The 27,183-nt window shown below is 38.5% G+C and overlaps 2 protein-coding genes across 4 annotated transcripts in view; one reads left to right on the top strand and one right to left on the bottom strand.

The window, feature by feature from the left end:
- Nucleotides 1–11,639, top strand: part of KCNIP4 (potassium voltage-gated channel interacting protein 4) — a 393,563-nt gene extending 381,924 nt beyond the window's left edge. For all 3 annotated transcript variants that reach the window (XM_054581989.1, XM_054581991.1, XM_054581988.1), the window contains exons 5-8: nt 5,567–5,674; nt 7,540–7,644; nt 8,515–8,577; nt 10,242–11,639. In XM_054581989.1, coding sequence (XP_054437964.1) covers nt 5,567–5,674; nt 7,540–7,644; nt 8,515–8,577; nt 10,242–10,289 — 324 coding nt within the window. In that variant the 3' untranslated portion in view covers nt 10,290–11,639. The remainder of the gene's footprint in view (nt 1–5,566; nt 5,675–7,539; nt 7,645–8,514; nt 8,578–10,241) is intronic.
- A 1,212-nt stretch (nt 11,640–12,851) lies between these two features.
- On the bottom strand, nt 12,852–25,010 carry PACRGL (parkin coregulated like). Its single transcript, XM_054582244.1, has 9 exons — nt 24,840–25,010; nt 21,838–21,904; nt 21,549–21,703; nt 19,472–19,539; nt 17,780–17,870; nt 17,276–17,410; nt 16,694–16,801; nt 15,845–15,925; nt 12,852–13,154 (listed from the first exon to the last, which is right to left on the bottom strand). The coding sequence occupies exons 1-9, from the start codon at nt 24,852–24,854 to the stop codon at nt 13,098–13,100; spliced, it is 777 nt and encodes a 258-aa protein (XP_054438219.1). The 5' UTR covers nt 24,855–25,010; the 3' UTR covers nt 12,852–13,097.
- Nucleotides 25,011–27,183: the final 2,173 nt, after the last annotated feature.

The raw sequence follows: 27,183 nt of genomic DNA, 5'->3' as shown, positions 1-27,183 counted from the left end.
ACATCTCCTCCCTCTATCTTTCCATCTGTGGAGGCTTAAGGTCACATATTTTAGTTAGTCTCACAACAAAGTGGAAGGAGCCTGGATCGCTGAATGACTGTGTGGAAGAGAGCCCCCTCTGCATTCATATTTCATTGTTTGTGGGTGACAAATAAGCTTATATTGTGCTAAGTCAGTAAGATTTGCAAGTATTGTTATAGCTGTTAATGTCCTCTGATTAATGCAATAGAAATATATAAGATGATGAAGATGATAGATAGATTGATAGAAAAAAGAATTACAAATAGCTTAATGTCAGTTAACTTCAGGTTTTGACACCAAATAAGTTATGGCAGCAAAATTTATCACCTCCCTCTGTCTTCACAATAAGTAGCTTTTTGTTGTTTTCTTAGTTTACAAAAGAATAGTTTTGGAGGGAGGTGGTGAATTGCAGACAGAAAGTGAAGGACCTGAATTACTAGCCACATGTTATTGATAAGGAATGCCTAACTTAGGGAGATTAAGTTTTTAAGTCTGCAGTTAGCCAGATATTAAGAAGGGGAGCAAAACAGAATTAGACATTGAGCTTGATAAACTGGGGAGCACAAGCCTGCCTGCCTCCCCAGGAAACCACAGCTTTTCACAGTCCGGGGAACCTCGCTCTGTTTCAAAAGGGGATTAACACTCCTCTCTTTCCCACCTCCAGTACTGAATTGTTGGGGGGCACAGGGGTGATACTGGACCATAGAAGCCAGTCAATGTAACTAGGAGGTGTAAACTCATCTAATGCCCATGAAAGCCTGGAAATGAACTGATTATTTTGAAAAGGCACCTGGTCCATCCCAAATTTATATAATCTGGGGTGGGGAACAAAGAAGCTCTTTCTCCTTCTCTCTGCCCTCACCATGACCTGCACGCTCATGGTGGGTGCCCGCATTTTCTCCCCATAGCCGTGTGGCCTTAGCAGCCACAGGGCCCATGGCACCCAGGAGGGAGCCTGAACACCATAGCACAGTAATGGACTGAAGTTGGAAACACAAGCTAAACTAGCCGGATGCTGGACTGTACTGGGCTTTACTATGGCACAGGATCTCTGGGCATGGACTCCATTTCTGGCCCTGATTTTCCATGGCGGGACATACAGAGAGGGAGCCCAGGGGCAGCCTTCCATGCGAATAAACCATCTCGCCACCCCATAACCTCCCGTGCATGGGTCCTTGGATTGCTTTCCTCTTGTTCCTGCGGAAGAGCCTACTTTCACCCGGCAACAAAGTGACTTGTCCAAAGTCATTCATTTAATAAATGGTAGAACCAGGACTGAAGCCTAGCTCTGCCTAAGACTGTAAAACCTACACCTTTAACCAGGGCTCATCAAACTTTTCTGCAAAGGGCAAAATAGTAAATATTTTTAACTTTGCAAGACACAGCCTCTGTCATCTCTATTCAAGTCTGCTGTTGTAACACTAAAGCAACAACAGACAAATTCTAACTAAATGGGCGTAGCTTTGTTCCAATAAAACTTTATTGCCCAAAACAGGTGGTGGGCCAGATTTGATACCCAGGCTATAGATTTACAGCCCCCATTCTCAGCTATCGCCACAGACTCTCTGCTAACAAGGGAGAGACTGAGCCATAATGTTTGCTAGATCATGTCTAAGATAAACTTCTACAATTTAATTACCATCCAACCTTTACAATTACCATTAAGATATCCATCCCGTCTACAAATATCAGAGCGCGGGCTTTGATTTAGAAGTCTGGGGTCAATTTCTGATTCTGCTGTTCACTGGAGAGCCCATGGCTCCATCACATATGATCTCTGAGCCTCCATCTACAATATAAAGACAACAATACATGTTCCCTCTGGTTGCCTGAGGCAGACACAAAATATTACATGTGAATTGCCTCACACAGGGCCATACACACATCAATAAACTGAAGCCATTGCTGCTGTTAACCTTCAAGATCCCAAGGCTCTTTAACCCAAGACTTCCACATGTCTTTCCTAAGGAAATAAGTCAAAATAATGGGAAACAGAGAAAAATGTTTACTACAGCATTATTTATAAGGAAGAAAAATTTAAATTTATTAACATATCCAGCAGTAGAAAGTATGGTTAAATAAATTACAATATACTTGTATGACAGAGCAGTGTGTCAAACTCCAAATTGCAACCATTAGTAGGTGGTAAAATAAATGTAGATGTTCATGACAAGGATCCTTAAAAAATTAATAGAAGAAAAATGGAAATAGAGTCATAACTTTAGTTTCTGGTGTATAATTTTGTGTGCGCCTGTGTGTGTGTGTGTGTGTGTGTGTGTGTGTGTGTGTGTCTATATAGGCTGCTATTTAAAATGAAATTCTTAGTGTGGTTTTGGGTCCAAAATGTTCAAATGTTCAGAAGCCATTGCAAGAGTATTTTATTAGATTAAACCATATGACATTACTATTCTTGACAAATAAGGTCTAAAAGTTAGTAATTTCATATGGTTCAACCTAATATGTGGTTATTAAATGATATCACAATAAATTTTCAGTGATATGGGGAAATGTTTATAATTCTAAGTGAAATATACAAAATTATATGTATTCCATATGACCATTACTATCAATATATGCTAAGCTATGCATACAAAATGGAAATGTTCAGTGTGAATAGGTGATAGATTATTTGTTACTGCAATTTTCTTTAGTACAGTTTTCTGTATTTTTTACATAAATCAAGAATTCTGTGTATATATTTATTATAATTTGTATTTATGATGTTGTTTAAAAACTCATTAATTTTAATGGCCTCCACTGAAATCAAACCAAAGAACTCTCTTCTAATTTCATTTACTGTGACTGTAATCACTTATCAAGACACTAAATTGCCTAAATAGGCAATATTGTTTATCAGTCAAGGTAAGTACATTATATCTTCTACACGATAAAATCAAGCTACAAATCTTGAAAAATATATTTATTATTATTTTTTAGACATGTTGACCCCTTTTATTAGTTCCAAACAAATGCAACTTCTAATAGTATCCCAAACTGTGTCTTTCAAATATTTAATAGTAGCTCAATCACTGTGGAAGGAAGTTCAACCCCAAACAAGGGAGGTCACGCCACAGAAAATTAATAACCTTTAAAAAGTTTGCAAAACTATGTAAGTGAGCATAAAATAAGAAATATACAAAATATGTGTATAACTCCCTACTGAATGCGCCACCGCCTAGCCAAGTTACCGTTTTAACCTTTGGCAAGTCACTTAAAGCTTTCTCATCTGTAAATGAAACTATTTGTGGCAAATGCCCCAAATGCGTGGTTCTAAGTGATAGCGCTCTTGAGCAGGTGGGAGGCAGGGAGACTAAGGGCCCTCGCATGGTAACCAGCACTGAGGCACTAAGCAAATGTCCGTAGATCAATAAAGCTTGCACTGAATAAGACTGGTTATTATAAAGCAAGTCTCTATGCCCTTTCCTTTCTTTTGCTTGGTCAGAAGAAAATGGAAACCAGAATTCAGTATCCACCCCGCTTAACATTTTTAACCATTAGGGAAGCACCAGGTGTTGAAAAGACCCCCGTCCCCCATTGCTGGTCTCGGCATCTTTGCTGGAGATCAATGGCCCTAGATGTGTGCGTTTACTCCTGGATGGTGAACTATATTGCACTGGTTTATACATGCATCTGTGTTCCAGTGCCACACCGTACTGCTCTGCAGTGAGTTTCAAAAGAGGAAAGTTGGAGTTCTCCCACTTTGTTTTTTCTTTTTCAATATTGTTTTAGCTATTTGGGGCCTCTTGTAATTCCACATGAATTTGAAGTTCAGCTTTTCCATTTTTGCAGAAGAGGTCAATGGTCATTCTTGATAAATTTGTTTAATAAAGTAGGAATTGTATACTTCCTTAACATAATAAAAGTCAGTATCATGCTCAATGTATAAACACTAGAAATAATCTCATTAAATCCAGTAACAAAATAAGGAAGTCTACTATTATTGTACATATTGTTTAATATATTAAAAAGTACTAAAAATAGAAAAAAGAGGTAAAATTAACTCTATTTGAAGCTAAAATAATCATAAAATGAAAAACCCAGGAGAATCAATTGAAAAACAGTCATATACAATAGGAACGCTGTTGGTTGGCAGCAGACAGAATTATTATACAGAAATCAATGGCTTTCATATATACTATACAAATAAAAATTACAATATATAATAGAAGAAAATACCTCAGTTACAACAGGAGCAGAAGGACTAAAATACTAGAAATAAATATGATTAAGGAATAGGAACAAACACTTTGGAAAAAACCAAAACATCTAGAACATGCCCGAGTTTGCTACACGAAACAATGGCCCACCAAAGAGCCCACATCCTAATTCCTGGAACTTGTGGCTACACTACCTTTCAAGATAACAGAAGGTTTGCAGATGTGACTAAGGTTCTCGAGGTGGGGAGTTCATCCTGGAGTATCTGGATGGGCCCCATGGAATTGCTGGGGTCCTTGTAAGAGGGGGACAGAAAGATTGGAGAGAAGCTGCAACAGCAGAGGAGCAGACACTGGAGTATGTGCTTTAAAGATGAAGGAAGGGGCCACACGCTGAGCAATGTAGGTGGCCTCTAGAAGCTGGTGACAGTGAGGGAGCATAGTCTCTCTCTAGACGCCCTGGAGGGAGGTAGTTCTGCCTCCAATTGCACGTCAGCCCACTGAAACCCTTTTTAGATTCCTGACCTCCAGAAACGTAAGATAACGAATGTGCAATTTCACACCACTAAAATTTGTGGTAATTGGTCGCACCAACAATAGGAAACCAATACACTCAATGGCAAAAATAACTTGAGCGAGGAAAAGGTATTCTACAGCCTTGAGTAGGAAGACTCACCAGAGACACCTGCCAAATCTCCCAAAGTTGATCTGAAAATGTACTTCAAACTCCACCTACACCCCCGGCTTTCAGAAGCAAATGCTATCATCTCCACTTTACAGATAGGAAAATTGAGGCAAAAAGATGTTGTCTGAGAACACAAAGCTATCAGGTGACATAGCTGGACTCGACGTCAGGGAGCCTGCCCCCCAGCTCCACGCTCTTAACCGCTGCCACCATGCATGTTAGAACTTGATTTCTAAGTAAGGTTACATCTGGCCCATAGCTTAAGGACAGTCCTCATGTCTCTTCACAGCTTTTTGGCCCCCCCATGGAAAGAATGTTATGTATGTGTATTCTGAAAGAAACTGTTTTATTAGATGCTTTACAGGAAGAATTGCATGCCCTTGTACTGGAAAGCCAGTGTCACTTACAGCACGCATCTTGCTATTTGTGGCATCTGTTCTGATACAATTTCCTGTTCCAAAATTGGTTTCAGTCACAGTTTCCAATGAGAAGATGAGGATGTTTCCTCTAAGGTGTGGTTGATGCTCGCAAAGGATTCTGAGAAGCAAATCGCCAAGAGCACATGGATAATGTTGCTAAATAAATGGTTCCAAATCCAGAGGGTTGCAGCTCTCGCTTTCATCATTTAAGGGAAAATTTTTCCTGAGTTTGTATTTTACTTTTTTAGAAATGTCATACCAAATTGGATTTTTTTATTTCTTTTTAGGATTTCATCAAGGGTCTTTCTATTTTGCTCCGGGGGACAGTACAAGAAAAACTCAACTGGGCCTTTAATTTGTATGACATAAATAAAGATGGCTACATCACTAAAGAAGTAAGAAATGTTTCACCAACAGCTGTCCTTTGGGACATTTTCATTTTTTAACTTCAAAATGTTAAACAGTTGCGATTATTAATTTGGAAGTCACCTTTTCAGTTAATCTAAAATATTTCATGCAGTGGTAGAGAAATATTCTAATAATAAATGTGGAATGGATTAAGAATAGTTTATGGTGAATCTGCAAAGTAGATATAAAGCATATAAGGATTATACTCTGTTTCCTAATGGCATTTTAATAAACACTGTGAATGAAATATAGACTGTGGTTGGAATTAGATAGGAAGAAAATGTATCCAAACCATGACAGAATATTTGGTCTGTGACCTTCCTCGCCCCCATATGACATGCTCCAGATGGAAACAGATGCCATTTTAAAGTCCTGTAGATTGTGTGATGACTTGTATTGTGTGAAAAGTGACCTGAAGGAATGGTGGGGGCCCCCAAACTCTTCTCGGCAGGCCATGCAAGTAAAAGACCCACAGACCAAATAAGATATTCCTATCAAATGGTTCGTTAAACCAGCGTGAAACACAATGAGAAGCAAAGGGAAAGGGACCAGGTAAATTAACAGATTTAGGATAAGGTGCAAGTGGGGTTAAAGAATCACATCACCTGGAGCCTGGGAGGGCTCAGTGTTCTTACGTCCTGTGTCTCTGCCCCTCCAATAAAAGGTATCCTGGGCCAGTGCCACGAACTTGCTCTGCTGGAGACAAAGGAACAAGTGCACCCGACCACTGTACAGTGACACAATTTACCTGGTCAATAGCCATGGGTTTTATTTGTGTTTCTTGAGCAGAGGACACACAGAGTCCAGAATTCTCCTCACAAGTGGGTCGCTGATTAACACCTCATGAATATTAATTTTTGTGTATAATGAGCATACCCTGAATAGTTAGTGCTCTCTGTATATTCGGTATATAATAAAATAAGCATTTAGTACTCGGGTGCCTCAGGAATATTAGGTATCTCTTTGTCCTTCAGGCCTTTTTTATCTCTTCCTTTGTTTAACACAAACATGCTGTTCTTACTACTTACGTATAATACATCTTGTGAATTCGGTCTCTGGCAAACAGACTTCTTACTACTTATCTAAACTCCAAACATCTTTAAAAGTTTCACCTATGAGTTATAAACTACAGGCTAGTCCATCATTTATAATAGAATTACATACTCTCAAAAGTGAATGTATATTACTCAATCCAGATTCTTTTATGTGGAAAATTCAATATGAAGGAAAAAAACATCAAACAATAAATCTGAATTTCTAAATAATTAGATATTATTTTCACTAAGATTGAAAATAAGTCAAAAACTAGATTTTGTTTTAATAAAATAATAATGAAATTTGAAGGTGTTTTCCAGTCATTTGATGATCTACACATGTAATTCCTTCAGTTAAAGCCATAGTTTAAAAAAAAAGAAAACAAATGAAAATGAAAATCCTAATGAGCTTTGAGACTTAGTTTTAGTATCATTCTTATGATGTGGAGTTATATTTTATTCTCAATAAGCAAATTGATAATAAACATGTAAGATCTATAATAACTCAACAAAACAAAGATAGTCTGTGCTATCTATGGAAACCCAAACATTAAACTAGAATATTTCTTTCTGATCATGTTTAATGAGTGGGAATTTTCTTCATTTTCAAACCAAGATCAGAAATAATTCTTATATTCTGATTCTGCTGCTTTTAACACACAAAGCTGTTGGCTTTTCCTCACAACCAAAAGGCACTTAATGAAGAACCAAAGAAAAATGAGACATTTGAAACCAGGTAGAAATAACCCATTAAACCTCTCAGGGCGGTGCCCCCGCGCAGGACTTGCAGCCTCACTGGAGTGCCCTTGGCTTTTCAGGAAATGCTCGACATAATGAAGGCGATATACGACATGATGGGTAAATGCACATATCCTGTCCTCAAAGAAGATGCTCCCAGACAACACGTGGAGACATTTTTCCAGGTAGGAATGCAAACAGAAGTCAGCGAGAAACAGGAGAGAAACTAAGAGGAAATTGTTTCTGTTTTCAAAGTATCATGATGATTCAAAAGAAAATGTAAAGGAAAGACTGTTTCCTGAAAGGGAGAAAAGAGTAGAATATTCACCACCCTACCAATTTAATGATTTTGGTTTTGAAATTATTATAACAGTGATAACTCTACTTACTGAACATTCACAGTATCCCTAGACAGAACACTAAACAAGTGCCATGTTTCACTTTATTTATTTGTTTGTTTGTTTGTTTGTTTTGCATTCAATTCTCACAAGAACCCCTTTGAGGTTACAAGTCCTCATTAGCCCCATTTAACAGATGAGAAGACGAAGGTTCTGAAAAGGTCAGCACATTACCTGAGCTCTGGCATAGCTAGAGGGCAGGATTTTACCTCTGAGTCAACGACGCCAGGTCTACACCACATACTACTGAGAAGGCAAGAGCTTAAAAGGAGTCAGCCAGATGATCCCTATTGCTAAGGACTTGCTAACCCTGGCCTGTGTGGCTCGGTAGATTGGGTGAGTGCCCGTCTGCCAATCAAAGGGTTGCCAGCTCGATTCCCAGTTCAGGGCACACACTTGAGTTGTGTGTGCCCTGGTCCTTGAGAGGGGGCTTGTGAGAGGCAACCGCACACTGATGTTTCTTTCTCTCTTTCTCCTTCCCTTACCCTCTATAAATAAATAAAGTCTTTAAAATTTTTCAAGAAAAAGAAATTTGTGCTCTGTAGCAGTTCCTCCCATTAAATAAGCCGTGGGCTCAGCTTCAACTCATTTGGTTCAGGTGTGAGGATGTCGGGGGTAAATCTGAATAAATAGTTTTGTTCTTTTATTTCTGAACAGAAAATGGACAAAAATAAAGATGGAGTTGTTACTATAGATGAATTCATCGAAAGTTGCCAAAAAGTAAGTAACAGTAGGAAAGGAACCATCCCTTTTGCTTTCATAATAGCTCGACTGAGTATTGCTATCTACCATGAAGTGAGCAAAATACAAAGATCATCTGCCTCACTTTGCCACTGTTACACAGGCAAGATTAGCCCATGGCTCTGAAACGATCACCAATATCTACATTAACTGATCAGCACCTGTAGAGTGCCTACAGCTACATAGGTAAGCCCTGGAGATGCAGATGTTGCACAGAGACTGAGTTTTTGTTCCCTAAATCCTTCAGAGAGTAATTCATCACCAAGAATAAAACATGTGAGATTTAAGTTGCTCTTTCGACTTAGCCTACAACATATATGTCATCTATTATATCTCCATAGTGTTAGAATTTCGGCACAGCTAAGCAGTCATCATTGGCCAAGCTTAGAGCCAATTTCTAAGAGACACATTGCTTTCATGCTTGCGGACAAGAAATGGCTTTTAGGCTGAAGCAGTAATAGTCCTCAGTAACAAAAAAGCAGAGAGCGGTAAATTCTCTCGGAGGAGAAATCGGGCTGGTGGGAGGCCAGTTTTAGCTTACCTAGAATCATTTGACTTCATGTGTGGCTACAACCACAGTTAACACTTTTAAAAATGCAGATGAAGTTTGCTGGTGCTTTAGCTATTCTATTTATAAATTGATATACTTTCCCTCTCCCGGCGCCTGCTTGTTTCCATCTCATATTTCGAGCTGGTGGTCTTGGAGAGAATTAATTTGATGGCAACAGCCTGCTCAGCGCTGCTGCGGTGACTTGGCCTCCAGGAGTGGAAGGCATCCTTAGTTCAGCTGTCGTTTACCATTACCACAGAAAGCTCACCGAACGCCATTCACGTACAGTCTCCGAGTGCTCCCATAATGCCCAGTCTGTCCCTTATTTTTCTAAGGAATGTGCTACACCACACTGAGCCACTGGGCAGTGGCTTTCCCCAACAATTCTTTCTCTGGCATTGAGAGATCATCCACTTTTAAAGGCTCCTAAAGGTCGCACAGATTTAGCCCTAACATATCCAGGGAAAGGTGCAATTACTACAAACATGTCCCAAAGCCCCAACCTCCATTCCTCAAGAAGTTGGCTCTTAACTCACACGCAAGCCCGTTTCCCTCTACGTGTTCAAGTCTGTGATCCACCTGGAATGCCAAAATTTGCACTTGTTCCCTTTGTCTTACCCTCTTTGACTCTCTCATTTCCATTCTGGCATTCTGATTTGAGAAATATACTCTATTATTACCAAGAGTTAAATGAAATATTTAAAGCTTGGTAGACCCAACAAAACAAAATGAGCTCTCCAGCTGCCTATGTGGAGCATGGATAGGAGCCCTTTACATTCACATTCTGTATTTGAGCCTTGGGGATAGGAGGTTGTAGGAGAAAGGCAGTATTTAGAGGAAAACAATGTGCAGCAGGTCCTATAACAACATTATTTCTTTCAGTGTTGTTTATTGAGAGCTGTTCTGTTCAATGTCATCCATTCAGCAGTGTTTCATTGTAATGCTGAGACGCCCTAGGAACTTAACCCTTGTTTACATCTGTACCTCATTTCGCTTAGTCACAGAACCTATCAATGAGGTTAAGTGAGGGTTTTTGGTACTTTCCCTCACAAATATGCTGAATTTAATCCAGCCGTTTTTTTTCCCCTTACAGGATGAAAACATAATGCGCTCCATGCAGCTCTTTGAAAATGTGATTTAACGTGTCAAATACGTCCTCAATCAGACAAATGTGAACTCTTCTACCACACTTAAAGTTGGAGCTACCACTTTTAGCATAGATTGCTCAGCTTTACACTGAGGCACATTATGCAAACCAGCTTTGTTTAACATGAAGCAATTCCCCCAAATTTGAGTTCTCCACTTTTCAATTTGCATCCTTTTCATAATGCCACTGAGTTCATGGGATGGTTTCAATCATTTCACACTCTGTGAATATTCAGAAGTAACAGAATCTGGCATATAGTTTTATTGGTACCTTAGCCATGGAATTATTAAGACCTTCACATTATCAGTGAGTTTAATTATTTACTTTTATTTTTTTGCTACTCATTTGTATGTATTCAGCCCAAAGATTTTAAATGATCTTCTAAAATATTGGCATGTGCGTTTAATTTCCATGTTTGTATGCTGCAATTCTATTTATGTACTTTAAGTAAACAAGATTACCACAATTTAAGAAAGCAAACGCATAGTCCCAGTTAACATGGATGTTCTGCCTTCTGTTAAGAACATTCGTTTATCTGGCATCCTTCAAATATAAAACAAATTAATTTACCACCAAATGTCAGCATATGCCTAATAGCTTATTTAATAAGCATTTCTTAATTTTTCATAAATACGTATTACTGCTGAGGTCTACACGATGTATATAATTTTGGATTTGTTCCATCTCCCAGGTTGTTTCCTATTGCCGTTAAGTGGAAGTCGTAGGTGTGAAACAAAGGGAGTGTTTGTAGTCGGCATATGCAAAGGGTGAGGATACCTGTCCTTCAGTACCCGGAATGCTTCATAAGAAGTAAATTTTAATAGCATTGAAAGCCTATTGCATCCCTTTCCCTGACTTCCTCATGGCCCCTTTATTATTACATGCCAACAGGGACAAAGAAACCTTGATCTCCCCAGTGTGTGCCAGAAACAGCAAGCGGAAATCACTTTGAAGCCAGCAGTGATTCCATGATAGTGAGAATCCCAATACCAAAGTTCAGTTGAAAATGAATCCAAGTGCTAAGCAACTTATCTGGACTGGGTTATGATTTAGCTTATCATAGAACTCCAATAATTCCGATTCTTTTTAACACCCTTAAGCCAAAATTGTAAAGCTGCCACATTATCGAAGATGCACACACCTTCTGTTCTGCAGAAATATCACAAAGACCAAGAGGCGACAGTAGAAGGAAACTTGCAACTGTCTTTGCAACAATAAATCAGGTATCTATTCTGGTGTAGAGATAGGATGTTGAAAGCTGCCCTGCTATCACCAGTGTAGAAATTAAAAGTAGTACAATACATGTACACTGAAATCCGCCATCGCGTGTTTGTGTGAACTCAATGTGCACATTTTGTATTTCAAAAAGAAAAAATGAAAGCAAATAAAATGTTTATAACTCCACTGTATCTGACAGGTTTTTATTCTAACCCATTCTATAACCACTAGATTGAGTCATTTTGCTTATGGCGTTTTCCAGGTTGTAGACGTCTTTGCCTTGGATGGTGCTGAGTGCAGCGAGGACGAGAAGCAGCGAGGCTGGGGCAGGCGGACGTTGTCGCTAATGTGACCGGACGATGTGACTAGGGAGACCTAGAAAGCGTGTATCAGGCGGGGAACCAGGAAGCCCAAAAGATCTGAAGGAAGGCGAGCTTTTCAGCAATTGTGGTGCTTCAGAAATTACTTTTATTCTTTTAAATTTCAGCTGTGAGACTATTTAGAGTCTGCGAAGAGCTCAGACCAGGCATTGCCAGGAAGGAGCAAAGCTGTGTTTTCTCTGATGCTTTAGGAATGCAGTCTTGCCGCCCTGTGTGAGGGTGACCCCTGCCGTCCGTCCCTCGAGCAGCACTGGATGGCATGGGCTTGGCACGGATGTGCCATGACTACCCAAGTCTCCATGGCGCTGACGTGCCCTTAGGATGGAAGGTCTTCTTCTTGCCTTTTTATTTCTCTGCTACTCCTTTCTCTTGTAGAATGATCCAGAGTTAGCTTCTGTCACATCAACACTCAGAATGATGCCTATGAATTTCAAAATCTTTTTAAATTTAATTTTTCAACATAAGCAAGCACAACAAAATCACCGAATACAAGTAAGAGTTTTAACATTTTAATTTCTGAATCTCTTCATGTAGTGAATTCAGACTATGAAATACAAAAATAACATTTACTTAAATACAATTAACACCTAAAGTACCGGTAGCTTTAATGAGTTGTAATAAACAACATACTTATGAGAGAATTTACACATTTAAAAAAATTTTCAAACTGGAATACTCTGGAAAAATATTCCCAAGCATTCTATATTATAAAATACATATTTACAAACAATAAATAGTGAATTCACAAATATCCACTGTTTTAAATTTCTATAGCCTTGATAAATATAAAATTCAGAAATGGAAAAAAGTCTAGAAATAAGTGTGCAGCAACAAACTGATTACAAAAGGAACGTTATAAATAAAAGTTATTAGAAAATAAATACAAACACATCTGCTATAAACACAGTAATAGTTGTTCACACAAACCATAGAAATACGGAAAATAACCCCCACAAAACTGTCCTGTCACAGAACTTTTAACATAGCTTTCCATCGTTAACCATTCTTCTTTGTTGTTGAATAATTTCCTGTGATTCAGTGGAATTCTGTATATCCATCTTACACTAGTAAATGATGAATGGTGGCTGTGATTTACAAAAGCACAAGCTGAGATGAATCTGAAAAGCCTCCACAGGTATCCATGATTGGTGATGAACACTTGCCACTAGGCAGTAAGAAGATTCTTGTCAGCTAGCTCCTTTCTTCAACAACATATGGAGCAGTATGTTGGAATTTTAGCTTTGATTATGATAAGGCTTCCCTGTCAACAGAAAAAAAAAAATTAGCCTTGTTAGTACCATGCAGGGTTCTTCTAACAGGCCTTACAGTTGCAAAAGCATGCTTAAAAAAGTATCCGAAACTCAAAACAGACAAAATGGGGTAAGAGCAGAATGACGAAATAAGTAAGTGAAACTATTTTCCAAGGTAGATAAATAGGTTATCTCTTTAAAAAAAAAAAAAAAAAAAAAGGAAAGAAAAAAAAGTTAACTAGAGACGTAGTTAGGAACCAGAATACCAATATTTGAGTCCAGCTTCTGCCTGTCACTCTCGGTCAAACCTGAAGTAATTAGGTCTCTGTACCTCAGCCTCTAGATCTCTAAAGGGGGATAAGAACAAAATCTCCCTCTGAGGGTTGTAGTCAAGATTAAATGAGTTTAATGTCTAAAAAGTACTCCATAAAATACCTGGCAAGTAGTATGCTCCCATATGCTCAACGAAGATCAAGCTGTGTGTAAGCGTGTACCTAAAACAACTGAACACATCACTTATAATAAAAAAATAAACCAAGCTCAGAATGAACCAATTTCAATTTAAGGCCAGTTAAAAACTGGTTAGTTTTAAGAAAATGACACTGTGACCATCTGTCACTGATGTTTTTGTTTTCCCGGAAGTCGAGTCTTTCCATGTGCGTGATACAGGCAGGCCCTAAGAAATCAGGCACCACACACTGAGAAGATTCCTTTTTAAAGACTCATCTCTAGATATTTAAAGTGAGAAAAAGGAATATAAATATTTACCTTTTAGAAGGGAATAAGAAACATTCATTAACTTCGTGAAGGACTACAATTAGCCAAAGCAAGCACAAAAATAATTAAGCCAAGGCAGTCTTTGGTATGTAATAATAATTGATGTAATTGCAAAATTACAATGTCCTATTGCATAAAAATACAAGGTAAGATATTAAGAGAGATCAAATAGGAAAAAAGTCTGAAGGAACAAGTAATACTTAATATCCAATATGACTTCAAAATCTTTTTTTATTCTGTGCTAGCATGATTCAAAACTAAAAAGATTGAGTAGTAAAAGAGGCTCCCTTGGTAACTATCTCTGAGACCCTGGATTGGTAAACTATACCCTTGGGACCCCTCTCCACCCCCCCACACACATGCATACAACCTTAATGTGCTATTTCTAAACTTTATGCAAAAACTGCCCCTCCTCCCTGGGCACACCCCTGCAGTCTAACACGCTGGGCCCGCCCCTTTCTACCTGCCAGTTCCCCACACTGGTCCCCAGGATGCATAACAACAACCTGGGAAGAGTTCTGGATTGCAAAGCTGGGCCACCATTAAGCATCTCTTTACTTGGATTTCACAGGGAGGAAGGGACACACTCACTTTGCATTCCAGCTGTCAGAGCAGCAAGCACATTTGCAAGGAGAAGAATCCCCTTTCTGCGGAGGGACTAGGGGCGGCCCAGGCCTGGGTGGGGGTGGTTTGGTACATCACCACCAGCGTCTGAATGCTAATGCCCAGCCCAGGCGCACAAACAACCAAGAAGCCCATTACCTAGTAGCCTTGGGAATCACCTCCTCCTCATAAACTTTATCTGAGGCATTCATCATGCAAAGAATATCGCCAATTTAAAGTCACTGAAATTGGTCAAATTGGGTAATTTAGGCAAAGCTTAAACTAAAACATCTGCTATTTTAAAACTGTCTATGATCATATGAATCTCTTTATAACTAAATCCTTTAGAACATACCTGGAATGAAACTAAATACTGCAGTGCAACTCCATCATCAAGAGCCAATTAAATATTGGCTCCAAAACAAGATGGGACCACTGCTTTATGGGAATATTCCAGGACTGGAATATCTGAAAACTTCTTTCAAAAGATGAAAACTCAGCCCTGTCCAGTGTGGCTCAGTTAGTTGGACGTCAACCCGCCAAGTGAAAGGTCACCGATGCAATTCCTGGTCAGGGCACATGCCCGCATCGCGAGTTTGGTCCCCAGTCGGGGCACATGCCAGACACAACCAATTATGTTTCCCCCTCACATCAATGTTTCTCTCCCTCTCTTTCTCCCTTCCTTCTCCTCTCTCTAAAAATAAAATCTTAAAAAAAAAAAGACGAAGATTCAATGTAGTTATTTGACATCACACAGATAATAATGAAATTCTCTACATTCTTGCACCTTCTCGCAGGTTAAAATAGTCAGCTACGTCACCCCTGCATGCGCGCACACACACAGCGTTCAAGCACGCACGCACTTCCGGGCAGATTATTGCAGACGTCGGGAAGAAACCTCATTTCAATCTGTAATTATGAGAAACTTATAAACTTTTTAGACAGAAAAAATGGCAAATGAGAGGAATATACTCTTTTTCAATTAGCTCTTTATATTAATCTGTTTTTTTAACTTTTAAATTGTCAAAGGAAAACATCCAAAAATCCAAAATGAAGGGGAAAGAAAAATCCTGTCAAGCCACCCAAAGTGCTACACCGTAAGCACAGTGAAAGCATCCAGGCCCGGGAGCTCATTCTCCCTGGGGCGCAATCCCAGCGCTAAAAAACGCTGAAAAACGGTGTGACCCAGGCAAGGCCGAACGCTGAGCTCTAAAACGGAACAGTAATGTCAACTCCACATGGCTACTTGCAGATGAAATGAGAGAGCATATATTATACAGTCAATTCTGCAAGATAACGACAAGAAGAATGCACTACTTACACTTCCACCGTGCTGCTCCAGCTTCTGTAACGCGCTAGTGATGGGCTCTTTAAATTTCTTATTCCTTAGTCTCTTGGAAAGCTTTAAAAATAAGATTGGGAGAAATAAAATGATTTGAAAACATAGTAATATTCACCATAAGCATAAGTAAAACTTTACTAAAAAACAGGCTAACCAGAAATAATGTCATTGAGTCTTTATTGTACAGTAAGTACATGAACACCACTTAATTTGTTTTAGACTTCAAGGCTTCTTTTCGGAAATATCTCATTGAAATGCACATATAATTGATGTTACTCTATTTCTTGGGAACAAAAACCAATTAATTCAATTATTTCAAATAATACCAATCCTACAAAATCTGCTACGGTATGATATCCAGAGTAAGTGTGATATGAAATTGCACACTTTTCCATTTTGTAATTTGCAAGAGCGTTTGGAAAACTATGATGGAAAGCTAAGTCTCTAAAACACGTGTCTCCAACAGTAATATAAATTACACAAGAGGGTGGATAAGCTCTGCTTATAATTCATAGCTAAACAACATGGACATGACACCATTACGCTGCTCATCAGTTTGCGTGCATCAACTTTGCTAACTTCCTGTTGCAACTCTCAGTGCTGCTCATTAGGTGCTTTGAACTAAAAAAATCTAGAGTATACTGTCCATCATTGAATTGTTTTATGAATCACTAGGATGATTGTGGTTAGGATGATGAAGTTTGTTCTTTGGTTTTTGGGGGTTTTTTTTTTGAGGTTTTGAATCATTTGAAGCCATTACATCATGAAGAGACAGGGACAGTGCATGATACACAGTCACAGCCACTCTCTAATCTTTTCAGTACTTACACTTGTAAGCAGATGTTTCAGATGGTCATTTAGAGAAGGACCCACAACAACACTTAACTGTACCAGAGCATTTAATCCTCTTTCAAACACTTCATCATCCGAATGAGCCTGCAGAGTGTTGGGTGGTCGGGTGTACAGGTAGGAAGGGAAAGAAAAGAAAAAGGAAGGGTGTATTGGGAGAAAGGACAAGCCAGGGGAAAAAAAAATAAGACTGAACATTCAAAATTAGAAGATAATCAACCAAACCCAGAATTTAAAAAAAAAACCTTTAATGCAAGACACGTAGAAGCAACATACAAATTTTAGCTTGACTGAAACATTAAGATATATCGTCATATGCAGAAAGACTGCTTTGAGGTTCATTCTTTTCTCTAGTTACTCAAAATGTCCCATTTTACCTTGAGTACATGCTTTAAAGGTGTTTTCAAGTAAGTAATAATCTGGCTCTGAATAAGAGTAACTTAATTCTGCACACGCATAAAAATAACAGGTAAAAAAGCTAATTTGCATATAATTTGGAAGAAAAGGAAGATATAAAATATCCTAACTGTACCATAGAAACCCAAAGAATAAAGAACATACCAGGGCTGCCTTTAGCACAGGGATCAGTCTAGGAAGCAAAGGCACAGCTTTTTCAGGCGCATCTTGGACCAACAGTAACTCTCTAAAACCCTCCTTTGAAACAAAGGTGTATGGATGTTTAGTCTCCCTCAGACCCTGACAAAAACCAAAAACGAAACAAATGGTTAAATTTAAACCATGATGTCCCGATTTGACTGGTTCAACAAAGACCTTCCTCCACATTGATCTAAGTAATTTTATATTTTAATTATGAATATATTACCTATAAATACCTGTGTAGACTAATCTCATGCTTATAAAGCTAATTAATTAGTTTCTAATAATCAAATGCCAATTACCTGTATATTTAGTTCCTAAGACAGTGTAGTGTTTTAATGCCTATTGTTTGGTTCTTAATTCAAAAGTAAAGATTTCAATTTACTGATGAGTTACAAAATAATATTTAATGCAATTTAAAAAGATTTTTTCCCATAAATACTTGGGAGAGATGGAGTATTTCTTTACCTCAGCTAAAGTAATGAGAAGAGGATCAAATGGAAGATTTTCAGGAGGACATTCCCACTGTAATCTGTGTTTTACTGACCCATGGACCAGTCTACAGTATAAAAAAACAGTGAATGTAACAAAAACAATATAATTACATATTAAGCTGTGATTATCTAACACATATACTCTCTTTCTAGAACATAATCATATTAGAATTATTTTGTAACAAGTAGACAAACCATGATTTCAAACCATACTACAGACACCTTATAAAGCAATGATTATAATCCTGTAAATCCTTCCCCTTTCAGCAAAATTGTTTGTTGGAAACCTTAACAACCTGTATTTGCTAAATCTAGTTTTGGGGCTCAAGCATGTTATATATTGTAACAATGCAAATGTTACCATTGTATGTTTCAGTCATAATTATAACAAAATAATCTACTGAAGATAAAAAGTACAAACAAAATATTTAGAAACAATCACTTACTTTATAACAGATTGTTTTTCAGATACATAGATTACTGAGCCCTGACACAGACGGGCTGAAGTCAAACCAGGTTTTATCCGCGTGCAAGGGCAAGCGGACACCAGGAAGGCAGCACGGCCCATGCAGGTGACAAAGCGGTAACCCCTGGAATTAAAGTTACCGCTGCTGCTTCTGTCTCTTAAACAAGCTGCACAGAGGCACACCTCCACGCAATGACCTGCGCTTCTTTCAAGTGCACAACATGCTAAGTGTTGATGTGTGAATACACACATCACACCATCACCGCAGTTCTGAACAGTGAACTTCTTTCTCAACCATCCCCCAAGGTTCTCGACTTCCTGACTCCTTCCTTCGTTATCTTCCAAATAGCAAGAGGTAACATTGTTTTATATTTTTAGCAACAATAAATTGCTCAGGGTGGGGAAGGAAGTCTAAGAATGTTAACAGGGTTTCAATTTAGAATATCATAGTCCACCAAATCTCAAAACACCATTAAAAACTACATTTCTTAAATAATAGAAAAATAAAGCAAAACAGAAAAGGATGTTGTGATTATTCTTTCCACAATGGAAATAAATAAAATTTTCTATCACCTCTATCAGGCTAAAACTGGATATACTCAAGAAATAAATGTTTCTAGAGAGTGAAATCTTACAATAATATCACTCTATTAGTAACCTATATTGTTTTCCTTAATATAATTCTGATTTGTCTCCAGAAAGGTGGCAAAAATTTTATCAAAAGTAAGCAAAAACAGACATATGTACCCATTAAGAAATATTTCAACAAATATAATTTTGAAATCTTTAAAATTTTCTATATTTAAAATTTCAAAAAATAATTCCAAAAAATAATATAATTAATTTCATTAAATTGTCAATTTTCAGGTTACAAACAAAATAGAATTATTTATTTGTAACCTGCCCAAGCCAGTGAATGTTACATTGTTTTAGAAACTGGTTCAATCAATTTCTTAAATTATTTGGTGGTTTACTGGAGATCTATTGATAATTCTATTTTGGAATTAAAATTATGTTCTTCAACAAGGTCCCAGGATCTATACCAATCCAACAGCCCAAAAGTGTAAACCACGTCTTTATTTCAACCTCCCTTGTAAATAAAACTTTCAATACACTTAAACTGAATACTCTATTGATTTTACTCAATTATTTTGAATAACACAGTGTAACATGGTGAGTTATAACTTTTATTGATTTTACCTGCAAGGAATACCTCCTTTAGAGTAAACAGCTGCAAATGCAGAAGGGGCTCGTGATTGTTCACCAAACTGAAATAAAATATGACAAGAATACAATAAATATTACTATCACCTCCACTTTGTGATATCTAATCAATTTTAATCCTACTCAGGTCAGAGGCAAAAGAACACTCTGACTTTCCAGGCACTTTCAACTTTCCAGCACATCATTCTACTCAGCAATGCAACTGGGAAAATTCATCCGTCCTCTCGGGACTGCATACAAAACCACACACACACTTCGTATGTTTCCTTTCACCCTTAATAGTGTTTCAGAAGGCTTGAAGGTGCCCAAACCCTAGATATATAACGAATGAATACAGCTAAATATAAGTATCATACATATAATAAGATAACACCTCCCCATGGTGACCTAAGGTAAAAGCTGAAGGGAGAAGAGGTGTTACGTGAGGGAAAGCATATTTGTGGTCAGCCTTCAACACATTTCCTACTTGTCCTCCGGCTAAGTGTGGATGCTCTGGATGGTCAGAGAGCCTCTTATTTCTCAAACTGGCTTTCTGCTTCGAGAAAAAACAAAGGCTTACATTGGGCAGGGGCGATAGAGCTGGAGACTGAGCAAGACTCTCACAAATATATGTCCACATGTGCTTGCCTAGATATATAACTTCACAACTTTCAGTTTCGCTGTGCATTATTATCTTAAGAATAGATAAAACCTGAACATACTATCAAAGGTGATTTAGGAGATGATCAATCACAACAGTTAAAAAACCACCATATATATAGTTTCAATATAATTAATCAGAGACATTAAGGTATAAAAAGTAAGTATTTCACAACATGGTACTCTGAATATAATCAAATGAAACATAGTTGTTTAAAATATAAAATAAAAACTTACCATGCATAACTAGCTAAAAAAATTTTTAATTACATACAGTAATTCAAAAATATACTTAGAAGTTTAAGTTTAGAATTAGCCCTTTTCCTCTGGAACAACACGTTTTGAGTAAAAATACATATGAAATTTCATTAAAATAAAATATCACAATAAAAGATTCATTCACGAAGCTCAATCCATGTTCTGCATAGTAATTCACAGCAATAGTAATATTTTATTCATCAAGTTATAATTCCTGCTAAGAAAAATGTTTTAAAAATTGTTTTTAAGTAAGAATCGTATCAGATAAGGAAATTAACTGGAAAAAAAATGTTGCTTATACTGGGGAAAAAATTTCAGACAAATCAATTAAATATGGGCAAAGGAAGCAACAGCAAGAAAAATATCAGGGCATTCTTTAGGATTTCAACTTCCTTGACACTGAGCAAGTTACAGAAAGAAGCAAAGGAACACACTCCAACAGGTTTTTGTTTTTCTTTTCTAAGTCAGATAACATCCTGTTTCTTGGATCACTCACTGTATCCTTGCCTAAGTATCTGCTATATTTCACCTGCCATCAAAATCAGAGCGTCAGCTACTCTCATAATCCCTTTCAAGGGCTAAAACCACTATCATCTCACCCTATGCAAGGCTGGGCCATACACACCCGATGTTGCACAGGTGTGTTCACTTTTGGATAATTCACTGATCTACACACAGTTATGCACTTTCCCGTGCCTAAATCTCATGTTTGTTAAATCTGAATAAATTGCTGGGAATAGGCAAAAGGAGGCAATACTAGAGTTAGGATGTTTGGTGGAGCAAATTCATAGGTCACAGGAAAATGGTTACAAACTTTCATGTAACTACGGAGGCCTGTAATTCATCCCATGACAACTAAATATAAGTTTATTCATTGGTATCAGAAAGTCAAATAATCGTAGCAAATAAAAAATGAGGCTGAGAAGCAATTTGTTTTATATTCTACAGTGCACACCCATGACTGGGACAGGACACACCGAAAGTGGCCAATAGCCACTCTGCGCCCCCTCAGCTCCACCCACTCCCACGCCTTTCCTTCGTCACCACCCCAACACTAACAAAAGAGGCTGAAGAAAGGTTCAAATGGTTCAACAGCATGTTAAGTGCACGTGACTGAGAAAAAATCTACTGAATCAGAAATCTCTTTTGCACGCACCGGGTTAATTGTTTTAGGGTTAAGTTTATCACTCGGTCGAGGATGAGCTGTTCTCGCCGACTCTGGTGAGCTGGCCGACGCTGCGGATTTGCTTCGTTCAACGGCCATCCTATGCTTTATTTGTGGACTTGACGATGTCCTTTGATCGTGATTACCTGGAAAAAAACAAACAAACAGGAAAATCAACAACAAAAAAAGGTGAAAAGAAAATTCACCCCACGTTCATGTGTATGACAGAATGTGTCATCAGTAAAGCTCGCCCCTTCACTTAGAAAGCAACGATTTGTACCTGTTGGCCGGTCCCTCAGCCCTGTGTCTCTGTGGCACTCGGGGCTCTGCATTGCTTCCCTGCGCTCCTGCAGTTAGACAGGGCTTGGTCAAACATCCTGAGGAGAGAAACTCACTAACGACATGCAGATCAAAACAGAACACAGTAGAAAATACAGTAAAAGACACATTGGAAAGATACGACAAGGAGCAAAATAGTTAGAAGACTAATGAGAAAATAAAAAATTATATCAATTCCAGTAAGATCAGTAACAGCAAATCTAAAACCAGCTATAAAAAAATAGGATGTATAAAAACATTTTCCCTTCAAATTATCAAAATACACTGTTACTCAACTGCAATCCTCTGGTTATATAGAGAAAACATGGACTAAGATTTTTTAAAGGAGTGGTTGGCACATCCCCTTTGGTCTCCATCATCTCTGGCTTCTATATTCCCAAAGTCCCAAACATCATCATCTGCCTATCAAGTCCTATTTTTGCAGTGTTTTAATAAAATGTCCTACTCAATGTACCACACGCTCCTTCTATGGGACATAACCCAGGTGTTATAACACACACTGAAGTTATAAATCCCTTGTTAACTCAAGGTACCACCAGTTTTCTGGTCCATCTGGCTGAAAAACACATAGATCATTGCTCTTCCCTTTTTCTTTGCTTCCTACACTCAGCCCTACAGATGGTTCAACATGGTATGATGAGGTAGAAAGAGCTTGGGACTTAAATCTCTACCAGTTGAGGTTTTTTAATTCAGGCAGATTATTTAAACTTCCTAAGTTTCAATTTCCTCATCTATTAAAAGGGAGAGGTAAATCAAGCCTACTAAGGCTGTTGTTAACACATCAACTTGCTCACCAGCCAATTGTGGTTCACCTCCCCCTCTTCCATATTTCCCTCTTTTCTGTTAATGAAAGGGGTCTAGTTCATAACCTGTGATGTTCCGCCTAATCAATGATTTCTAAACCTCTCTCTACCAAAGAAGCCTCCATCACACACACCCAGACTCATGCACCCAGCTGCCTACCGGTATTTCTAGGCCTAGCGCCAATCCTAAACTCATGTAGCCTTTCCCCATCTTCTCCGTTTCTCACGTGTTCACTTTCACGGCACTCTACTTTCTGCACTGCTTCCTTCTTATTTCTGCTCGCTTACTTCCTCTCTCCCTTGCACAGCACTCCAGTCATTCTTTTTTTAGAGTATTTCACACTTCATACCTTTAATATACTCATTACATATATATGACTACTCAATTATCCTGTAAGATCTTCCTGTATGACAACACAGGTAAAATCCTCTTGTTTCCAAATGAGAGCTTTCAAATATTTGAGGACAATGACTCTCAGCTCTTTAGTTTTTTCTTCCTCAGGACAACACCGATAACTTTCTGACGTGATTGCTTATATCAGATGATTTTAATCTACTTAACAAATTAGAAATCTTCATAAGGAAGACAAAGCTCTGTGTGGTAACATTCAGCCTGGTAATATTTCAGACATGATGTGACCAGATAAGACTGCCTTGTAAAAATAAACTAAATGTTAGAGTGCTTCTGTACAGTTTAAATTTCAATGTTTTTCTATTTAATACATTGACCTAATTTTCTCAACCTATGACCAGCAGACAACTTCCCAATATCATACTTCACATTCATTCCCAAGGCATCTTCTAGAAATATGGTCATTAATACCTCATTAACTTTGTCAGATAATATTCTAAGACAAGCTAAGGCAAGCTTGAAATATGCTGGCCTAATGCAGCACTTCAGTGATTATTTAAGTATTTACGATTGTGCCTGACCTGTTTTGAGAAGCTCCTGGTGAAGAACAATACAATCTAAGTTCCTATTTTAAAAAACTGTGTGCTTCATTTCCAACCTTACAATTTGGAGTAACTACAATAACTACTCTTAATGTTGATGAAGACTGGTAAATTAATATCCATAAAACATTTAGAAAAGTGCTTGGCATATAGTAAGTGCTATATTGAGTTTTAGCATTTTCTTTATAATGATACAAAGTGGTTTTTAGTATCACCAATAATAGTGGGGTCAAGGTCACTAAATAGTTTCCTTGTTTCTGAAAAACCTGGATTCATAGCTTGGGCTACGTGAATTTGAAGACCCAGTTTAAATTTAGTTTGTTTTGATCGTAAATTGTCACAGCTAACATAGTTGAAAAATATATTATCACAAAGATGCCTACCCATAATCGTAACAAGTGTATAGTTTGCCACATCAAATCATGACACACATTTTTCAACACTATCTACCAATTCTGCAAACGTTTTTGCTGGAGCAATTAAATATGTATACTCCTTTCTGTCAAAAAAGCTGTTCATTTTAAAATACTAATGGGAAGGCACTGCATTATGAATTCAAAAAGCCACTGAAAGTCTTCATTTGACTTTTAAACATGCAAAAAAAAAAAAAAAAAGCTTCCAAAGGCTTAAGTATACAGGGCAGTTTTTATGTATAATATACTTACATAATTTTCAGCAATAACAACAAATACGCAATGGTGCAAACATTTTTATACCCACTTTGAAACACTTTAGTTTCTTTCTAAAACAAGTACTTCTTTCATTTATTGGTAAAAGTATCTCCTTTTGTCTTAAAAACAGATTAACTGTGGTCAATTTTTTAAAAGTATCTATCTGGTAGGTTACTGACAACAAACCTGCAGCATGAGTTCTTTGTAAAAGAAAAATGCTTAATTCACCTCACGCTCAACCACCCTTTTGAGTGCATTTTCATTAACATGTAGAGAGTAGTGTGAAAGGGTAATCTTGGAAGTAAAAAATAAAGAATTGCTTTGTGTTATTTTCTAAGGCCACCATTCTCTTACAAAATTATATGAAGATTCTAACAGGCTCTAGAATCCACAAATCCACTTAACCCAAATACCTACACTAAACCACAGTACCAGAGAGCTCCACTGTGGGACCCTCATTTTTCCCGTCGGTTTCCTTAGCTGTAGGCATCTATGTCAACGTTAGGAAAGTATACCTTTTTTTTTTCCATTGTTTTGAACAGCTCGTAAATCCTATCTTTTTCTTTGTATGCACTTTTCCCCCGCACCCTGCTTTGACACCACTGCACGAAACTGCTTGCTCAAGTCTCAAGAGCAGACGCCAGGTTATTTTCTATTCTCTAATCCTGTGTTTAGAAATTCCCAAAAGGGTAATAGGCACCCCACTAAAGAAGCCACGCTCCATCTCTAAGTTCCTTCTAACTCCAAAGAACAGCATCCCCTTTTACTATATAGTAAATCCAAATGGCCAGTAATAAGGGTCTTATAATTTGCTTTTCATTTTCCTAGCCTCTACCCCTCCAATACCATATATTTCCTAATACCTAAAGCCAGGTATTAGGCACTAGGGATTAGGGATTAGGAACGGGGTGTTGTCAAAGTTGGGAAAGACGTGCAGGTGAAAAATGGAGAAAAATAGATTTGTTAAAATGTAGGGTGGAAGTAAAAGTAGCCAGTTCTAATTAAAGCGAACTCCGGAAAAGAAAGGGGGAACTTTTGGCTCACAGCATCACCCGGGTCCTTAGCAACGGAGTCTGCCAGCCCTAGCAACACCCCAGAGCGGAAGCCGCCTAGGCCCAGAAAGTGCGTGCAGCGCCGCCGGGTCTCCACACCCGCAGCCCACGGCTCCGGGGACGCGTCCCTACCGCGCCTCCCGCCCGCTGCCACCCGCCCTCCAGCCGCCACCTCAGATGGGGCTTTTCACCAGCGCCCCCTCGGCCAATAACCTGTGTTATTGGGTACCGAGACCCGTCGCTTGAGTTTGGGGATTAAGAGGCTTCGCGCGATCCCCGGATCTGGTGGCGCCGGGTGTTGACGTCAGACGCACGTTACGACCACTAAGCCAATAGCAGGGAGGCCTCAGAAGCGCCGGCGAAGAGGGTTGCCCTGGCAACTAGGCGCCAGAGGTGAAAAGGGCAGTTCGTGCACTCTGTGCTGTCTGGTCACGGGGAGGCACCTGGTGGAGGGTGTTTTGGGAATGAGAGGCCTGGGGAGCAGACCGGAGCACGGGCTTCTGGTTCCCTGCGTTGCCGCCCCTCCCCAGTCTGTATACTTAACTCACTAAAGTTCTCTGGCTCACTTAAAATGCTCACCGTTCTGTGGGTATCGTGCCCTACATCGTCTGGGAGCTGAGGACCTTGAACTCCAGCCCCAGAGGCTTCAGGGGAGAAAGCCAAAGTCATTCCCCCTGCCCAGCTGTAGAATTTCGTTTCCTGTCCTATCTTACTAATTCACATGCTATTGCATCAACTACATAATACATCCGTATTTTAATAATAAAAAACGTGTGCTTTTGTACTCCAGATGTTTAATAAAACTGATGCTACAGTAAAATGAGTGTCCCCTTGTGATTCCACCAAGAGCAGTTTGGTATGTCATAATAAAAAGACCACACCCTTTCAGACCGGTCTATTGCATTCCTTTCTAGAGTCCTCTTGTTACCAACCTTAATTTTTTGTTTAGATAAGAGCTAACTATACAATTGGCATTGTCTGAACACCCCAGGCAGCGTAATCTCTCCCTGTCCTTGTAGCTCCATCCTTGCTCCCTGAATTGCAACCCCAGAAGCACCTTCACTAGGCTGCTTCTGGCAATTTTAGTGAGGACTCGGGAAATGCTCTCTGAAGAAATGAAATGAACGAATGGATTCTATAATTTCTCTAATGTTCTGTGAACCTTGCAGACATGTCTAGCTGCACTTTTAAAATTGATTATGATGTATTTACCTATCTTCCCCACTAGAGTGAAATTGTCTTCATCAGTTTCCTATCCCCAATATCTAGCACAATGTATACTTAACAATACTTTTTAAAAAGCAAAATAAGAGAAAAAAGATCCTATTTTTAGCAACATTCACCTTATTATCCTCTTCTCCAGCTTTTTCAAGATTTATATCTTCTCGTCCTCTTCCTCATCCTAGCATCACCAGTGTCTGACTGAGCAGCACCTAGCTTATCTTCATTTTAAAAATAAAGAAACATGTTCATTGCCATTGTGACTTTGTCTGGATATCAAGCACTAATGCAGGGTACTTTCTTGGACATACTAGTCCGAGAAGCCTGTGAGACATCCAGTGGAAGCTGACCTAAGTGAAGTTCACAGTTCCTTTCTCAATGGTCAACATCAGGGCTAAAGGTGTAGAATCTAAGATGCTCTATTAGCCCTTGATTAGTGCACTATCTCTGTAGTTCCCTTGTACACTAATAAATAGCTTCTTGGTAATTAAAACCTTGCCAAATTATTCTATTTTAATGTATCAACATAAATAAAATGATGAACTAGATAATAAATCTAATAAAATTTGAAAACTCCAATTTTTTC

This window comes from Pteronotus mesoamericanus, unplaced genomic scaffold (assembly GCF_021234165.1).
Source record: "Pteronotus mesoamericanus isolate MK-2021 breed Mesoamerican mustached bat unplaced genomic scaffold, CSHL_Meso_final contig_68, whole genome shotgun sequence".
In the NCBI taxonomy this organism is placed as follows: Eukaryota; Metazoa; Chordata; class Mammalia; order Chiroptera; family Mormoopidae; genus Pteronotus; species Pteronotus mesoamericanus.
Note: the sequence above shows the minus strand (reverse complement) of the source record. Positions and strands in the feature narration are given on the sequence as shown.

Bases quoted from the DNA above. Each gene is read 5' to 3' on its own strand.
- PACRGL (XM_054582244.1), bottom strand. The intron at 17,411-17,779 runs GTAAAGAAATAC...GGTTTTTGTCAG, and splicing joins TTCTCATTACTTTAGCTGAG to GGTCTGAGGGAGACTAAACA. The intron at 15,926-16,693 runs GTAAGTACTGAA...TTATTTTTAAAG, and splicing joins TGAAACATCTGCTTACAAGT to CTTTCCAAGAGACTAAGGAA.